Source organism: Oncorhynchus kisutch, linkage group LG25, assembly GCF_002021735.2.
Source record: "Oncorhynchus kisutch isolate 150728-3 linkage group LG25, Okis_V2, whole genome shotgun sequence".
Classification (NCBI taxonomy): Eukaryota; Metazoa; Chordata; class Actinopteri; order Salmoniformes; family Salmonidae; genus Oncorhynchus; species Oncorhynchus kisutch.
In genome coordinates, this window is record NC_034198.2 from 37,920,359 (window position 1) to 37,940,143 (window position 19,785).

At 44.0% G+C, this 19,785-nt stretch overlaps 1 protein-coding gene across 1 annotated transcript; it reads right to left on the reverse strand.

Annotated features, from left to right (window-relative positions):
* Window positions 1–1,533: 1,533 nt before the first annotated feature.
* On the reverse strand, window positions 1,534–18,225 carry LOC109870112 (Usher syndrome type-1G protein homolog). Its single transcript, XM_031804846.1, has 5 exons — window positions 17,907–18,225; window positions 5,290–5,515; window positions 3,153–3,383; window positions 2,697–2,876; window positions 1,534–2,292 (listed from the first exon to the last, which is right to left on the reverse strand). The coding sequence occupies exons 1-5, from the start codon at window positions 18,098–18,100 to the stop codon at window positions 1,534–1,536; spliced, it is 1,590 nt and encodes a 529-aa protein (XP_031660706.1). The 5' UTR covers window positions 18,101–18,225.
* Between the last annotated feature and the right edge of the window lie 1,560 nt (window positions 18,226–19,785).

Below are 19,785 nucleotides of genomic sequence, written 5' to 3' on the forward strand. Positions count from 1 at the left end.
CTCTGTGTCCCCAGCCAGGGAGTGCTGTCCCTGGGGAGTGGCGTTAGTCAGGCAGGACCACAGCTCTGTGTGGATAATCCTAACACCATCTCAGGACTCCATGGACTAGAGCTGCTAGGCAGGACCACAGCTCTCCATGGACTAGAGCTGCTAGGCAGGACCACAGCTCTCCATGGACTAGAGCTGCTAGGCAGGACCACAGCTCTCTATAGACTAGAGCTGCTAGGCAGGACCACAGCTCTGTGTGGATAATCCTTACACCATCTCAGGACTCCATGGACTAGAGCTGATAGTCAGGACCACAGCTCTCCATGGACTAGAGCTGCTAGGCAGACAGGACCACAGCTCTCCATGGACTAGAGCTGATAGGCAGGACCACAGCTCTCCATGGACTAGAGCTGATAGGCAGGACCACAGCTCTCCATGGACTAGGGCTGATAGGCAGGACCACAGCTCTCCATGGACTAGGGCTGATAGGTAGGACCACAGCTCTCCATGGACTAGGGCTGATAGGCAGGACCACAGCTCTCCATGGACTAGGGCTGATAGGTAGGACCACAGCTCTCCATGGACTAGGGCTGATAACCAGGACCACAGCTCTCCATGGACTAGAGCTGATAGGCAGGACCACAGCTCTCCGTGGACTAGAGCTGATAGGCAGGACCACAGCTCTCCATGGACTAGGGCTGATAGGCAGGACCACAGCTCTCCATGGACTAGGGCTGCTAGGCAGACAGGACTCTGTGTGTCACCTTGAATGGCAGTAAAGATGTCACCATGTCATCTCTCTGTGGATGAACAAAACAAAATACATACAATGTGATCTCTGTTCTAGAAATTGACTTTTTATATAGAGGGAATACATATTACTAATCGTCTACATGTATTTCAATCACAGGTGTTTTACTATAGCACTCCACTAGATGGCCCTATTTATCTATCAGCTACAAACTGGCCCTATTTATCTATCAGCTACAAACTGGCCCTATTTATCTATTAGCTACAAACTGGCCCTATTTATCTATCAGATACAAACTGGCCCTATTTATCTATCAGCTACAAACTGGCCCTATTTATCTATTAGCTACAAACTGGCCCTATTTATCTATTAGCTACAAACTGGCCCTATTTATCTATCAGCTACAAACTGGCCCTATTTATCTATTAGCTACAAACTGTCCCTATTTATCTATCAGATACAAACTGGCCCTATTTATCTATCAGCTACAAACTGGCCCTATTTATCTATCAGATACAAACTGGCCCTATTTATCTATTAGCTACAAACTGGCCCTATTTATCTATCAGATACAAACTGGCCCTATTTATCTATCAGATACAAACTGGCCCTATTTATCTATTAGCTACAAACACATAGGAAGGAAGTATGTTGTACTGACCCTCTCAGTGTCCTTGCTCAGTGTCCTTGCTCAGTGTCCTTGATTCCTTCTGCTGTTTGAGCCATGATTAACAAAGTAACATGCTTTGCCTGTCATAGACTTCATGTAGTAATTTGTACAGTAATACTGACCGTCAGAGCTCAGTGTCCTCGATGCCCTCTGGTTCCTCCAGGGTGTCCAGCCGTCTCTTACAAGCCTTTAGCAGCTTCTTCCTGGGTCCCAGTGGGATATGTATGGAGGTCAGGTCCTGGTCTGAGCAGAGCAACAGAGCTTGGAGGTCAATCTTCTCCCTCCTGAAAATGGGCATGAACTCCCCCAGGCTCTGGGAGGCAAGAAACGTCTCCAGGCGACCACTCTCAGGCTCCAGCTCCTCGTCCAGGCCCACGTCAGCCTCCTCCCAGGGCAGCTCCTCATCCAGGCCCACGTCAGCCTCCTCCCAGGGCAGCTCCTGTAGGTTCCTCTCCTGGAGGCTCAGGGCGCTCATGATGCTGTCTATCTTTGTTGCATCATCCAGGCTGGGCTGGCGCCGGGGGAGACGGCCACGGAGGCGGACGTTAGGGGCACGGCCCACCGGCTCGGAGCCAGCCACGGAACCCTCGTCCCGGGCTCCAATGGCGAAGAGGCCATCGGAGACGTAGTTCCGTCGGAACACCATGGTTCCAAGACCGGGCCGGGTGAAAAGGGAGTCACGGCCCGAGTCAGTGCTGATTTCGGAGTAGGCGGCCTCGTGGAGAACCGGGTCGCTGATGGCACGGGAGAGGTGGAAGATGGTGTCGGCACGTTCATCGTCATCGTAGTGGTCGTTGTCATGGTGATCGCGGTTGTTGCCGTGGTGAGGGAACATGTCCCGGATGTTGAGGCGCGAGTGGTCCTTAGAGTTGGCGTAAGTGCCCTGTTGAAGGAACATTAATGAAGAGAAACCATTTTAATGGAAATAACCCAGGTTTCAGCACTAAGCCTGTGGGAAATGTAATGGAAATAACCCAGGAGGATTCAGCACTAAGCCTGTGGGAAATGTAATGGAAATAACCAAGGAGGATTCAGCACTAAGCCTGTGGGAAATGTAATGGAAATAACCTAGGTATCAGCACTAAGCCTGTGGGAAATGTAATGGAAATAACCAAGGAGGATTCAGCACTAAGCCTGTGGGAAATGTAATGGAAATAACCAAGGAGGATTCAGCACTAAGCCTGTGGGAAATTGTAATGGGTTTGGAAGAATAGAGTGCGTTTATTTTCTAAAGCTAACTTTCCGTTAGTTAGAGCCAACTGTTTAGGATGTTGTGTCTTTACATACAGGAGCTACTTGTTCCACCTGCTTTAGGAACATGACGTCCTGTCCAAGCTGAAGGCCAGACAGCGAGCGAACACTCTTCCTCCCATCCTCGTAGATCTTAAAGGTGCCGTCCACCTGTTTCTTCTTCTCTAGCTTCTTGTGAATCTTGGTCCTCCCCTTGGCTGTGGAGTGTACAGTGGCCTGTATAGATTGAACAGATCGAAATGTGGACTCGGGAGAGGACATTAAACAGATAATTTACTAAATGTAAAGCAAGGCAGAGTTTGAGATATGAAAAAGGACAATGAACAATAGCTGAAATTTCTTGAGCTTACTCCTTAACTTATTTATCAGGGAACGTAAAAACAATATCAAATTATTTATTCAAACTGCCGTTGACTATCAAAATAATATCAAATGCATTCATGAGAAATTGACAGCGAAGGAGCAGGGAAGAAATGCTTTTTGACCTCTGACCTGTGAGTATGGCATGTTGGAAGTGGCAGTGTTGAACTGAGGAAGATTGCGGCTTAGCGTGCTGCTGCTGTTATAACTAGAGAAACTCATGGCGTCTGAGTTATCCGACCTGACGCTCTCCTTCAGGAACTTTCTCTCCAGCCTCTGGTGGTGTTTCTGCTGCATCTTCACACAGTCCTTGATCCTCCTTTCTGCCGCGCGGAATGATCTGTCTTTCAGCTTCTCCACCAGCTTGTAGAAGAGGTAGATCTATTTATTCACTATTTAAATATCACATATACACCATTGCAGATTAGGCCATACAATTCAAACTGAGTATACAAAACATTAAGAACAATCTTTCCATGACATAGACTGACCCAGGTGAATCCAGGTGAAAGCTATGATCCCTTATTGATGTCACTTGTTAAATCCACTTAAATCAGTGTAGATGAAGGGGAGGAGACGGGTTAAAGAAGGATGTTTAAACCTTGAGACAGTTGAGACATGGATTTGGTATATGTGCCATTCAGAGGTTGAATAGGCAAAATACTGAAGTGCTTTTGAACGGAGTTTGCAACTCAATATTAGGAAGAAGTTCCTAATTAGTATTATATTTTTTTAAACTTTTATTTAACTGACTTGCCTAGTTAAGAACACATTCTTATGTACAATGACGGCCTACTAAAAAGCAAAAGGCCTCATTTGGGATTAAAAATAAATAAATAAAATACAGGACAAAACACACATCACGACAAGAGAGACAACACTACATAAAGAGAGACACCACAACACTACATAAAGAGAGACACCACAACACTACATAAAGAGAGACACCGCAACACTACATAAAGAGAGACACTACAACACTACATAAAGAGAGACACTACAACACTACATAAAGAGAGACACCACAACACTACATAAAGAGAGACACCGCAACACTACATAAAGAGAGACACCACAACACTACATAAAGAGAGACACTACAACACTACATAAAGAGAGACACCACAACACTACATAAAGAGAGACACCGCAACACTACATAAAGAGACACTACAACACTACATAAAGAGACACTACAACACTACATAAAGAGACACTACAACACTACATAAAGAGACACTACAACACTACATAAAGAGAGACACCACTACATAAAGAGAGACACCACTACATAAAGAGAGACACTACAACACTACATAAAGAGACACTACAACACTACATAAAGAGAGACACCACAACACTACATAAAGAGACACCACAACACTACATAAAGAGAGACACCACAACACTACATAAAGAGACACCACAACACTACATAAAGAGAGACACTACAACACTACATAAAGAGAGACACCACAACACTACATAAAGAGAGACACCACAACACTACATAAAGAGAGACACCACAACACTACATAAAGAGACACCACAACACTACATAAAGAGAGACCTAAGACAACAACATAGCATGGTAGCAACACAACATGTCAGCAGCACAAAATATGGTACAAATATTATTTGGCACAGACAACAGCACAAAGGGCAAGAAGGTAGAGACAACAATACATCACGCAAAGCAGCCACAACTGTCAGTAAGAGTGTCCATGATTGAGTCTTTGAATTACGAGATTGAGATAAAACTGTCCCGTTTGAGTGTTGTTTTGCAGCTCGTTCCAGCCGCTAGCTACAGCGAACTGAAAAGACGAGTGACTCATGGATGTGTGTACTTTGGGGACTTTCAACAGAATGTGACTGGCAGAACAGGTGTATAACAAATATAATTTAAAAAATAACTGAAATATAATTCAAATACAAATATTTTGTTCAAATGGATACAAGTATGATGGTAAAATATATATTTTTTACAACCTACTGGTATAAAATTGGTATTTGTATTTTATTTGGATCCCCATTAGCTGTTGCAAAAGCAGCAACTACCTTTCCTGGGGTCCACATTGAATATGAAACATGACATAATACAGAACATTAATGGACAAGAACAGCTCAAGGACACAACTACATTCATTTAAAAATGATACGTAGGTTATACGTGACAATGGTCATTTAGTAGTCTCAGTAAAGTTTCTTCCTGTGATCAGGTCAAAATTGATCAGATGACTGTTCCTTGTCATTGCTCCGGATACCTCACCTTGGGGTTGAGGACAGACTGCTTGGCGACGATGGAGTCCAGGTATCGGACACAGTCCATGTGGCTCTTGGTGGCGGCCATGTCGAGGGGCGTGTGGTAGTCGTTGTCCAGGCACCACACATTGGCACCGAACGATACCAGGAAGGACAGGCAGCTGTGGTGGCCGTTGGCGGCGGCCAGATGGAGCGGAGTGTTGCCCCAAATATCACACTTGTCAGGGTCACCTCTGGGAGGAGGGAGAGGAGGAGAAGGAACAAACGGATTAAAAAGACACAGTACATAATAAAACTCAGGCCTTTAACCACTGCTTCAGCATAGGCCATCAATTACAGATGTTAACATATACTTTCCTACATCCAGATTTACTTCTGGACAACAACAACAAAATCACACTCGATTTCCATCCAGGAATAGACTTAATCTGGTTCCGGGAAACTGAGACATGGTGTGTATACCTACCGTATGTGTGTGACACCCGATAATGACATGATAATGACCTGACTTTGACCCAATAATGACCTGATAATGACCCGATAATGTCCTGATCATGACCTGATAGCGACCCGATAATGCCAACGGCCTGATAATGACACGATAATGTCATGATAATGACCTGGTAACGACCATGTCATTAACATGATAATGATATGATAATGACATGATAATGACCCAATAATGATTCTGTAAATCAACAGGTTTACAGAACAGAGAAAAATGAACCCACCTCTGCTTAGCTATGCCTATATCCTCTTTCACAATAAATTCAGGAAGTAAGATGACCCAATTGGGTGACCTCATGTCGTACCGCTGACTACCATTTCTACTGTGTTGACTACAGACCATGACTCTGCAACTTATAATTATACCTTTAAATAAACACAAAGTGACATATATATACCCTCAAACAGTGAGGGATCTTTTGATGAAAAGGCACAAACGTTACACAACACAAGGATGTCGTGACATGACAGTTATATATCACTTCCTGCTTTGCGTGTCAGAGCCCCTCCCCTTTCCTGTGTTGCCCTCACCCATCCGGCCCAGCATGGCTGTGGTGTGATTAATAATTGAGGTGGTGCAGATGATGTTAACATGTATTATTCAACATATGGACTGAGCATCTTTTCTCTCACAGACACCTAGAGAAGCTGTGACCCCAGAGAGCCACAAGGTCAACACCTGGGCCATGTTCAGTTGCCAAATGTTGTCGAACATTGCAGATAGAAATGCCACGAAAAGAGCAGTTGTGATTCATTATTCTACAAGTCAGAGAGAGGCATGTTTGTTCTACATAACATATTTCTATCTGAACATTCCAAAATGTTGCGTCCTGATGAACGCTGGCTGTTCTTCATACACTTGACCCTGATTTCTACTTCCTGCATGTCTGTACAAATTGAACATTCATGCATTTACAGGTTCAATGTACATCGTCATCATCATCATCAAAATGCATCGTCATCAATGTGCATCGTCATCATCACAATCAATGTGCATTTAAGAGATCTGAGTATCAACAGGACAGCCAAGAGATCTGACTATCAACGGGACAACCAAGAGATCTGACTATCAACGGGACAGCCCAGAGATCTGACTATCAACAGGACAACCAAGAGATCTGACTGTCAACGGGACAGCCCAGAGATCTGACTATCAACAGGACAACCAAGAGATCTGACTATCAACGGGACAGCCCAGAGATCTGACTATCAACAGGACAACCAAGAGATCTGACTATCAACGGGACAACCAAGAGATCTGACTATCAACGGGACAACCAAGAGATCTGACTATCAACGGGACAGCCCAGAGATCCGACTATCAACAGGACAACCAAGAGATCTGACTATCAACGGGACAACTAAGAGATCTGAGTATCAACAGGACAGCCAAGAGATCTGACTATTAACGTGACAGCCCAGAGATCTGACTATGAACGGGACAACCAAGAGATCTGACTCAACAGTAAGCCAACCCTACTACCCTACAATGTGGCCCAGTTAAAGACTAAAACAACTGGGGTTGATACGTAAACAAAGCCTCATAACTTTCTTGTTTTCATGTATCATTTATTTGAAAATAGGCTACAGCTTCTGATTTCCAAATCTGCTCACTCAATCTCTAACAGGAAAGAGTAATAGGACACTTGTATGAAATATGTTCCCCAGTCAGAGCATCTATATTCAGTGTATGAAATATGTTCCCCAGTCAGAGCATCTATATTCAGTGTATGAAATATGTTCCCCAGTCAGAGCATCTATATTCAGTGTATGAAATATGTTCCCCAGTCAGAGCATCTATATTCAGTGTATGAAATATGTTCCCCAGTCAGAGCATCTATATTCAGTGTATGAAATATGTTCCCCAGTCAGAGCATATATATTCAGTGTATGAAATATGTTCCCCAGTCAGAGCATCTCCATTCAGTGTATGAAATATGTTCCCCAGTCAGAGCATCTACATTTAGTGCCATTTAGTCCAAGATCATGTCTAATAGTTCTGGGAAACCATCCTATATGTTCAGCCCCATTCTTTTCCTTGTACCTTTTAGATACGACATAGTCAGGTCAGCATTGCTAAGTTCCGGTATTATGCAAGCTCCTCCTAATCTTCTAGCAGGCCTTCTGATATCCACCACAGCTCTGGGCCTGTCCATCCCTATCTCAGCCACCACCAGCTCTGGGCCTGTCCATCCTTATCTCAGCCATCACCAGCTCTGGGCCTGTCCATCCCTATCTCAGCCACCACCAGCTCTGGGCCTGTCCATCCTTATCTCAGCCACCACCAGCTCTGGGCCTGTCCATCCCTATCTCAGCCACCACCAGCTCTGGGCCTGTCCATCCTTATCTCAGCCACCACCAGCCTGGGCCTGTCCATCCTTATCTCAGCCACCACCAGCCTGGGCCTGTCCATCCTTATCTCAGCCACGACCAGCCTGGGCCTTTGCTGCAGCATCAATGCCCCGGGACTGTTGTTAGAGGATCTGTCTGTCCTATTAGTCCTATCCCTCACCCTGACCTTTACTCTACAGACAAAATCTACGATGTTAATATCTAATTTACACATCTGACACTGCTGCTTCTTTCAGGCATCAATATCTACTGCTCTCTCCACACTTAATTACCATCATGCCTTATAAACCTGTCACTAAGGTCTTGACATATCCCTGGAGTATTGACCCTACCCTCCTACTCTCTTCTTCCCCCTACCCTCCTCTGATCTCTGAGCCTTACTCCTAAATCCCGCGTCTCACTTGTTTCCCATTGGAAGTCAGAAAGCACCATTGCTAGACTCCTGAGGGTGTATTCTGACCGTACAGGACCTTCTGACTGGGAGATGTATATTAAAACCATTTTTTTGTTTTGTTTAACTAGGCAAGTCAGTTAAAAACAAATTATTATTTACAATGACGGCCTACCACGGACAAACCCTAATGACACTGGGCCAATTGTGCACCGCCCTATGGGACTTCCAATCACGGCCGGTTGTGATACAGCCTGGAATTGAACCAGGGTCTGTAGTGACGCCTCTAGCACAGAGATGCAAGATGGCGCCGGAGAACAAGGCTGACGTGTTACGTATTTCTAACCAGTTGTGTTTTTTTGTTTGTTTCTTTGCGTTGTTTGTAAAAAAAATGTTTTTACTTATTGTGTATATAATGTTGCTGCTACCATCTCTTATGACCGAAAAAAAAACTTCTGGGCATTAGAACTCTGATTGCTCACCACGGACTGGCAGAATCCTATTTTTCCTTTAACGAGTCCGACGAGCCAGACATGAATGACATACTGCTCTCCCGGGAACAGGCCCAGACTACCGTCATTTTCGTGAAGAGAAGACGGAGGGCGGGCTGCCTTCTGAGAATTCCCATTTCTTCCATTCGGCTAGCTAACGTGCAATCTTTGGAAAATAAATTGATGTCCTACACGGAAGTTGGTAGTTTAATGGGACATTCAAAATTGTGATATCTTAAGCTTCATGGATTCGTGGCTGAACAATGACATTATCAACATACAGCTGGCTGGTAATACGCTGTATAAGTAGGACAGAACAGCAGCATCTGGTAAGACAAGGGGCGGTAGACTATGGATTTTTGTAAATAACAGCTAGTGCACAATATCTAAGGAAGTCTCAAGGTTTTAGACCACACTATCTACCTAGAGAGTTTTCATCTGTATTTTTCGTAGCTGTCCACATACCACCACAGACTGATGCTGGCAATAAGAGCGCACTCAATGAGCTGTATTCCGCCATAAGCAAACAGGAAAACGTTGACCCGCTCCTAGTAGCCGGGGACATTAACGCAGGGAAACTTAAATCTGTCTTACCAAACTTCTATCAGCATGTTAAATGTGCAACCAGAGGGGAAAAAAACTCTGGACCACCTTTACTCCACACACAGAGACGCATACAAAACTCTACCCTCGCCCTCCATTTGGCAAATGTGACCATAATTCTATACTTCGGATTCCTGCTTACAAGCAAAAACTAAAGCAGGAAGCACCAGTGACTCGAACAATGAAAAAGTGGTCAGATGAAGCAGATGCTAAGCTACAGGACTGTTTTGCTAGAAAAGGCTGGAATATGTTCTGGGATTCCTCCAATAGCATTGAGGAGGACACCACATCAGTCACTGGCTTCATCAATAAGCGCATCGATGATGTTGTCCCCAAAGTGACTGTATGAACATACCCCAACCAGAAGCCATGGATTACAGGCAACATCCGCACTGAGCTAAAGGGTAGAGCTGCTACTTTCAAGGAGCGGGATTCTAACCCGGAAGCTTAAGCATCAATACAGGACTAAGATCGAGTCCTACTACACCGGCTCTGATGCTCATCGGATGTGGCAGGGCTTGCAAACCATTACAGAATACAAAGAAAAGCATAGCCGAAAGCTGCCCAGTGACACGAGCCTACCAGGCGAGCTAAACTACTTCTATGCTTGCTTGGAGGTAAATAACACTGATATGCATGAGCGCACCAGCTGTTCTGGAAGACTGTGTGATCACGCTCTCCGCAGCCGATGTGAGTAAGACCAATAGACAGGTCAACATTCACAAGGCAGCAGAGCCAGACAGATTACCAGGAATGTGTACTGCGAGCATGCGCTGACCAACTGGCAAGTGTCTTCACTGACATTTTCAACCTCTCCCTGTCCAAGTCTGTAACACCAACATGTTTTAAGCAGACAACCATAGTATCTGTGCCAAAGAACACTAAGGTAACCTGCCTAAATGACTAAATGGCACTCTGTAGCCATGAAGTGAAAGGCTGGTCATGGCTCACATCAACACAATTATCCCAGAAACCCTAGACCCACTCCAATTTGCATACCACCCTAACAGATCCACAGATGATGAAATCTCTATTGCACTCTACACTACCCTTTCCCACCTGGACAAAAGGAACACCTATGTGAGAATGCTATTCATTGACTACAGCTCAGCGTTCAACACCATAGTGCCCTCAAAGCTCACCAATAAACTAAGGACCCTGGGACTAACACCTCCCTCTGCAACTGGATCCTGGACTATCTGACGGGCCGCCCCCAGGTGGTAAAGGTAGGTAACAACACAACCGCCACACTGATCCTCAACACAAGAACCCCTCAGGGGTGCATGCTCAATCCTGTCCTGTACTCCCCATTCACCGATGACACAACAGCCTGATCACCGACAACGACGAGACAGCCTATAGGGATGAGGGTAGATCCCTGGCTGTGTGGTGCCAGGACAACAACCTCTCCCTCAGCGTGATCAAGACAAAGGAGATGATTGTGTACTACAGGAAAAAGAGGACCGAGCACACCACCATTCTCATTGATGGGGCTGCAGTGGAGCAGGTTGAGCACTTCAAGTTCCTTGGTGTCTACATCACCAACAAGCAGCATACCACCCTACATACCACAGCTGGCTTGCTTCTGAAGCTAAGCAGGGTTGGTCTTGGTCAGTCCCTGGATGGGAGACCAGATGCTGCTGGAAGTGGTGATGGAGGGCCAGTAGGAGGCACTTTTTCCTCTGGTCTAAAAAATATCCCAATGCACCAGGCCAGTGATTGGGGACACTGCCCTGTGCAGGGTGCTGTCTTTTGGATGGGCTGTTAAACGGGTGTCCTGACTCTCTGTGGTCATTAAAGATCCCATGGCACTTATTGTAAGAGTAGGGGTGTTAACAACGGTGTCCTGGCTAAATTCCCAATCTGGCCATCAAACCATTACGGTCACCTAATAATCCCCAGTTTACAGTTGGCTCATTCATCCCCCTCCTCTCCCCTGTAACTATTCCCCAGGTCATTGCTGCAAATGAGAATGTGTTCTCAGTCAACTTACCTGGTAAAATAATGGATAATTATTTTTTATTTTTTACTAACACGGTCCAAGCACACCAAGACAGTTGTGAAGAGGGCATGACAAAACCTATTTCCCCTCAGGAGACTGAAAATATTTGGCATGGGTCCTCAGATACTCTAAAGGCTCTAGAGTTGCACCCCTGCCTGGTATGGCAACTGCTCAGCCTCTGACCACAAGGCACTACAGAGGGTAGTGCATACGGCCCAGTACATCACTGGGGCCAAGCTTCCTGCCAACCAGGACCTCTACACCAGGCGGTCTCAGAGGAAGGCCCTAAAAATTGTCAAAGACTCCAGCCACCCTAGTCATAGACTGTTCTCTCTGCTATCGCATGGCAAGTGGTACCGGAGTGCCAAATCTAGGTCCAAGAGGCTTCTAAACAGCTTCTACCCTCAAGCCATAAGACTCCTGAACATCTAATCAAATGGATACCCAGACTATCTGCATTGCCCCGCCCCCCACTCTTTTACACCACTGCTACTCTCTGTTGTTATCATCTATGTATAATCATTTTAATAACTCTACAGTGGCTTGTGAAAGTATTCACCCCCCTTGCATTTTTCCTATTTTGTTGCCTTACAACCTGGCGTTAAAATAGATTTTTGGGGGGTTTGTATTAGAGGTCGACCGATTATGATTTTTCAACGCCTATACCGATGCCGATTATTGGAGGACCAAAAAAAGCTAATGCCGATTAACTGAATTAATTAATAATGGGTGGGGGGGGGTTGTGTACGGTCACTCCCTGGCCATAGAGATGCTTTAATTCTCTATTTTGGTTAGGCCAGGGTGTGACTAGGGTGGGCATTCTCCCACCTGTGTTTTGTGGGTAGTTATTTTCTGTTTAGACTCTGTTACCTGACAGAACTGTTCGCTTTGTTTTGTTACTTTGTTCGAGTGTTTCTTTGATAAATAAAATCATGAACACTTTCCACGCTGCGCTTTGGTCCACTCCTTCCGACGACAGGCGTTACAAGAATGATAATTTGAATGTGTTTACAGAATAATGTCTCATCTACTAACAGGTCAACCCAGTGAGAGCTCCACCAGCGGAGAGGCTGGAACCACAGAACACAGAGGGTGAGGTAACATTAATCTACAACACTGCAGGGAAACTAGGATCCACAGTAAACTTAATCGGCTGATTTGATTAACTTAACATAATACATCAATAAAAATCTATTTAGCCGCAAATAAATAAAGTGTTGGAGAAGAAAGTAAAAGTGCAATATGTGCCATGTGAAATAGCTAACGTGAGAACATATGAAAGCTGGTGGTTCTTTTTAACATGAGACTTCAATCTTCCAACGTAAGAAGTTTTAGGTTGTAGTTATTATGGTATTTATAGGACTATTTCTCTCTATACCATTTGTATTTCATATGCCTTTGACTATTGGATGTTCTTATAGGCACTTCAGTTTTGCCAGTGTAACAGTATAGCTTCCATACCTCTCCTCGCCCCTACCTGGGCTCGAACCAGGAACACATCAACAACAGCCACCCTTGAAGCATTGTTACCCATCGCGCCACAAAAGCCGCAGCCTTTGCAGAACAAGGGGAACAACTACTCCAAGTTTCAGAGCGAGTGATGTCACCGATTGAAACGCTATTAGCGCGCACCCCGCTAACTAGCTAGCCATTTCACATCGGGTACACCAGCCTAATATTTGGAGTTGATAGGCTTGAAGTCATAAACAGCTCAATGCTTGAAGCATTGCGAAGAGCTGCTGGCAAACGCACGAAAGTGCTGTTTGAATGAATGCTTACGAGCCTGCTGGTGCCTACCATCGCTCAGTCAGTCTGCTCTATTAAATCATAGACTTAATTATAACATAATAACACACAGAAATATTAGCCTTTGGTCATTAATATGGTCGAATCCGGAAACTATCATTTTTGAAAACAAAACGTTTATTATTTCAGTGAAATACGGAACCATTCTGTATTTTATCTAACAGGTGGCATCCATAAGTCTAAATATTGCTGTTAAATTGTACAACCTTCAATGTTATGTCATAATTATGTCATAATTACGTAACATTCTGGCAAATTAGTTCGCAACGAGCCAGACGGCCCAAACTGTTACATATACCATGACTCTGCGTTCAATTAACGAAAGAGAAGTGACAGAATTTCACCTGGTTAAAAAAATGTTTAATCGGCCAAATCGGTGTCCAAAAATACCGATTTCGGATTGTTATGAAAACTTGAAATCGGCCATTCCGATTAATCGGTCGACCTCTAGCTTGTATCACAACATGCCTACCACTTTAAAGATGCAAAATATTTTTTCTTGTGAGACAAACAAGAAATAAGAAAAAAAAACGGAAAACTTGAGTGTGAATAACTATTCACCCCTCAAAGTCAATACTTTGTAGAGACACCTTTTGCAGCAATTACAGTTGAAAGTCTCTTGAGGTCTGTCTCTATAAGCTTGGCACATCTAACCTCTGGGAATTCTTCCCATTCTTCAAGGCAAAACGGCTCCATCTTCTTCAAGTTGGATGGGTTCCGCTGGTGTAGAGCAGTCTTTAAGTCATAGAACAGTTTCTCAATTGGATTGAGGTCTGGGCTTTGACTCTGCCATTTTTTTATTTTTTTTACCTTTTTTTAACCAGGCAAGTCAGTTAAGAACAAATTCTTATTTTCAATGACAGCCTAGGAACAGTGGGTTAACTGCCTATTCAGGGGCAGAACGACAGATTTGTACCTTGTCAGCTCGGGGGTTTGAACTTGCAACCTTCCGGTTACTAGTCCAATGCTCTAACCACTAGGCTACCCTGCATTCCAAGACATTTAAATGTTTCCCCTTAAACCGCTTGAGTGTTGCTTTGGAAGTATGCTAAGGGTCATTGTCCTGCTGGAAGGTGAACCTCCGCCCCAGTCTCAAATCTCTGGAAGACTGAAACAGGTTTCCCTCAAGCATTTCCCTATATTTAGTGCCATCCATCATTCCTTCAATTCTGACAAGTTTCCCAGTCCCTGCCGATGAAAAACATCCCCACGGCATGATGCTGCCACCACCATGGGATGATGTTCTCTGGGTGATGAGATGTGTTTGGTTTCCACCAGATATAGCATTTTCCTTGATGGCCAAAAAGCTCAATTTTAGGCTCATCTGAACAGAGTACCTTCTTCCATACATTTGAGGAGTCTCCCACATGCCTTCTGGCGAACACCAAACGTGTTTGCTCATTTTTGTCTTTAAACAATGGCTTTTTTTCTGGCCAATCTTCCGTAAAGCCCAGCTCTGTGGGTGTACGACTTAAAGTGATCCCATGAACAGAGACTCCAATATCCGCTGTGGAGCTTTGCAGCCCCTGCAGGGTTATCTTTGGTCTCTTTGTTGCCTCTCTGATTAATGCCCTCCTTGCCTGGTCCGTGAGTTTTGGTGGGCGGCTCTCTCTTGGCAGATTTGTTGTGGTGCCATATTCTTGCAATTTTTTTATAATGGATTTAATGGTGCTCCGTGGGATGTTCAAAGTTTTGGATATTTTTTTATAACCCTGATCTGTAGTTCTCCACAACTTTGTCCCTGACCTGTTTGGAGAGCTCCTTGGTCTACATGGTGCCGCTTGCTTGGTGGTGCCACTTACTTAGTGGTGTTGCAGACTCTGGGTGTAACAGTCGTCGTATGAAGGAGAGGATCAAAGCGCAGCGTGGTAAATGTTCATCTTGATTTTTAATATGAATAGTGAACACTGAAAGAAAAACAATAAAACGACAAACGAACAGTCCTGAACGGTGAAATAAAACACAGAACAGAAAATAAACACCCACGAAACACAAGTAGGAAAAGGCTACCTAAGTATGATTCTCAATCAGAGACAACTAACGACACCTGCCTCTGATTGAGAACCATACCAGGCCAAACGCAAACACAACATAGAAAAAGGACCATAGACAACCCACCCAACTCACGCCCTGACAATACTAAAACAAAGACATAACAAAAGAACTAAGGTCAGAACGTGACACTGGGGCCTTTCAGAACAGGTGTATATATACTGGGATCATGTGACTGATCATGTGACACTTAGATTCCACACAGGTGGACTTTATTTAACTAATTATGTGAAGGTAATTGGTTGCACCAGATCTTATTTAGGGGCTTCATAGCAAAGGGGGTGAATACATATGCACTCACCACTTCAGTTTTGATTTTCAGTTTTTATGAATTTTTTAAACAAGTAATTATTTTAATTACACTTCACCAATTTGGACTATTTTGTGTATATCCATTATATGAAATCCAAATAAAAATCCATTTAAATTACAGGTTGTAATGCAACAAAATAGGAAAAACACCAAGGGGGATGAATACTTTTGCAAGGCACTGTACCTACATGTACATTTTACCTCAACTAACCGGTGCCCCCGAACATTGACTCTGAAACCCCCCATGTACATATTACCTCAACTAACCGGTGCCCCCGAACATCTGAAACCCCCCATGTACATATTACCTCAACTAACCGGTGCCCCCGAACATTGACTCTGAAACCCCCCATGTACATATTACCTCAACTAACCGGTGCCCCCGAACATCTGAAACCCCCCTGTGTTGTTCCTTTTATTTCTTATTCTTACTCTTATTATTTTTTATCTGCATTGTTGGTTAGGGATTCGTAAGTAAGCATTTCACTGTTTTACCTGTTATATTCGGCGCATGTGACTAATACCATTTCATTTGATTTGATTTGGAGTGCCTTAGACCGCTGCGCCACTCGGTAGCCCAGTGGTTTGTGTGGGGAACAAAGATTATAGCCGTCATCTGGCGGTAGCTGCCTACTACTGTAGCTCACAAGGACAGGAGTCCGAACTTACCCGCAGGCTAACAATGTGGTGGAGGAGTGGGCCCTTTCAAAAGTCAGTCTGAATGAAAACAAGCATCTCATGTAATTGAGCTGATGTTTATCACCTCTGATTCAGAGGGGTTGGGTTAAATGCGGAAGACACATTTCAGTTGAAGGCATTCAGTTGTACAACTGACTAGGTATCCCCCTTTCCCTTTCCACTGCTACTTCCATAGAGGTGTGTGTGTGTGTGTGTGTGTGTGTGTGTGTGTGTGTGTGTGTGTGTGTGTGTGTGTGTGTGTGTGTGTGTGTGTGTGTGTGTACACGCTTGCACGCGTGCATAAGTATTCATGCAGCACGGTTGTGCATTGTTGTCTGAGAGAGTATTGGTTAGCAAGCCATCCTTCTGTCAGTGACATTTGCCTTTGATTAGGCTTGTTGAAATGGAAACACAGAGGTGTCCATCACATTAACAGCCCCGTTGGACGGGGTGAGGAGGGTCAAACTAGCAGACATAAATCCCGAGCTGGCACTAAAGTGGCCGTTTGAATGTAAATGTTGTTCCTAGACAGTATTCTGAACCAGTTGACCGAAGGTTTTAGTGATCTTCTGCAGTTCAATGCCAGGATAGTGTGTTGGATTCCTGGACCAGCCATAAGAAAATATACAGAGCAAGTATTCAGACACCTTGATTTTTTCCACATTTTGTTACGTAAAAAAATGGACAGGACAACAACCCTTAGCACACGGCCAAAGACAACACAGGAGTGGCTTCAGGACAAGTCTCTGAATGTCCTTGAGTGGTCCAGCCAAAGCCCGGACTTAAACCCGATCTCTGGAGAGAACCTGACATAGCTTGAGAGGATCTGCAGAGAAGAATGGAAGAAACTCTTGTAGCTTGTAGCTTCATTCCTAAGAAGACTCAAGGCTGCATTCGTTGCCAAAGGTGCTTCAACAAAGTATTGAGTAAAGGGTCTGAATACTTATGTAAATTTGATATTTCAGTTTTTTTATTTGTAATACATTTGCAAACATTTATAAAAACCTGCTTTTGCTTTGCCATTATGGGGTATTATGTGCAGATTGATGAGGGGGAAAAACGAATTAATCAATTTTAGAATAAAGCTGTAACGTAACTAAATGTGGAAAAGGTAAAGGGGTCTGACTACTTTCCGATTGCACTGTATATAAACATATACATAATTGCATGTCTCTGGCCTAGGCTATATTGCTCTGACTCTGCCCTTTCAGATGGAAGGAAGTGAGAAGATACTGTGCATAAATTGCCTTTGCGCACGCTGCACTGACATGCGACAATGCTCCTCCACACCTGTTTGTTGATACTTCAACTAGTAGGCCAAATTGCAATCGGGACACCTGAGCTATTTAAAAAAATTAGTTGCCTTGTTACTTCCTCGCAAGAGAAGCTATAGGCTTTATCGGCTGCTTAGGAAACGTAACGAAGCTTACCCTCTTCCCACAACGAGTCGGAGCGCATCAAGGTTGCCGTGGTACGCAGCCCATAACGTCGGTGTCATTCCGTCTTCATCGGGCGCGTTGAGCTGCTTCCGAGTGGCCTCTCTGAGTAGGTCCAGGTAGCCATCCCGGGCTGCCCGGTGGTACTTGTCGTTCATAGTGCCTACGGCTCTGATAGCCTGGCTCATGGTCAGTTATTTGGCATCTAGGTGTGCTAAGAGCTTTCCCTCCGAGGGGGCAAGTTTGTACAAGACGCTCAGTGTTCTGTTGGGTCGTAGGTTGATGCTTCCCTCAGGAAGGAGGCAGGGACTACAGAGAGAAGCCAGAGCGGTTGCCAGGGGGACACATCAGACGGTTGTCAAACAGGGAGGGGTTCAGAGAAGTTGACAGCCTTAAACCTGTGCAGATCATGGAGATCTCACTGTAAACATTTGTTTTAGTTTTAACCTTAGTTAGCAAATGAATTGTGAATGCATTTTTTAAAATCCATTAACAGTATTCAATTCTGAATAGTAGCCTAACAATTTCAATTAGGGCCGGCTAATTTTACTGAATCAATTAGTAATGTCATTATTCATTATTGCATTTTAATAACATAGTAGCAACAGTAGCCTGATGAGTGTGCTTTTATGACTTTAGTATCAGATTATTTGAGTTCTTATCTCCTGCTACAGCTGGGTAATATCTAGGTAACACAGAAGACTATATGAAGTCAGTGAATGGTGCCGGCTGTGTTCAAACAAGCAGTAACAGGCACTGATGTTTTTCCTTAGGTATACATAACCACACGTTGGACAAACATTTCACCAAAACCCACACAGACTCTATGTATCCTTTGGAGACAAGCTCACACATGACAGAGTTGACAAACATTCTTTGAATAATTGAATTGCAAACAACAAAGAATCCAAAAGAACTGTCTTTAAAAAAATGTGTGTTAGAATATAACACTTTTGAACCCATGTTTGGTATCTGTCTGGAACTTGTTCTCTGATGGGAACTTTGATGCCTTCTAAATGGATGTACTGTGTGATGTGTAATATATCTCTGTGATAATTTGTCTGTTCAGAGTGAATCAGACCACTCCGGTCATCAGATCAAGGTGTGACCCGCTCCTTAGCAGATGTTGGTTGGTATGATTTAATTGGCCGTGTTTGCTCAGATTTGGTCTGTGATTGGTCAACAACTGATTTGAAATACAAACGATTATAAAAGGAACGATTGACTTTTGTTCCGTCTCTTCTTGCTTCTTCAATGGTTCCTGCCCTGTTGTGCTGAGAAACACACACACACACACACACACACACACACACACACACACACACACACACACACACATGTTTACATTGCCAAAGCAAGTGAAATAGATAATAAACAAAAGTGAAATAAACAATAAAAAAAATGAACACTACAAGAGTGATTAATGGTGACATCCACTCACTGCACAGCTGGCTTTAAGCATTCATTCATGGTTTATTTGAACAATGAAAACACTAAGGTCAACGTGCAACATAAGTCAACTGAGATTTATTGGGCGTGTCCCAAATGGCACCATATTCCCTATATAGTGCACTACTTTTGACCAGAGCCCTATAGGGCCATGGTAAAAGTAGTGCACTATAAAGGGAATATGCTGCCATTTGGTACACAGACTAACAGAATACAATTTATTTTATTAAAGGCGTGGCATGATTAGTCCCACATATAGGATTCCGCCACATCTACACAACTGTGGGACTACCAATGGGAGTGCAGGTTAGGTTTTTCACCTGCATTTAAATACACGCTCTTACTGGGTAGGTCCAGCTTCCTAACGCTCATTAGATTTGAATTATGAGGGAGAGGAAAAGAACAAGCGAGACTGCTGGATACG

Coding starts and splice junctions, on each gene's coding strand:
- LOC109870112 (XM_031804846.1), bottom strand. CDS start 18,100: ATGAGCCAGGCTATCAGAGCCGTAGGCACTATGAACGACAAGTACCAC. Junction 5,516..17,906: donor CGACTCGTTGTGGGAAGAGG/GTAAGCTTCGTT, acceptor CCCTCCTCCCAG/AGGTGACCCTGACAAGTGTG. Junction 3,384..5,289: donor AGTCTGTCCTCAACCCCAAG/GTGAGGTATCCG, acceptor CTCTTCTACAAG/CTGGTGGAGAAGCTGAAAGA.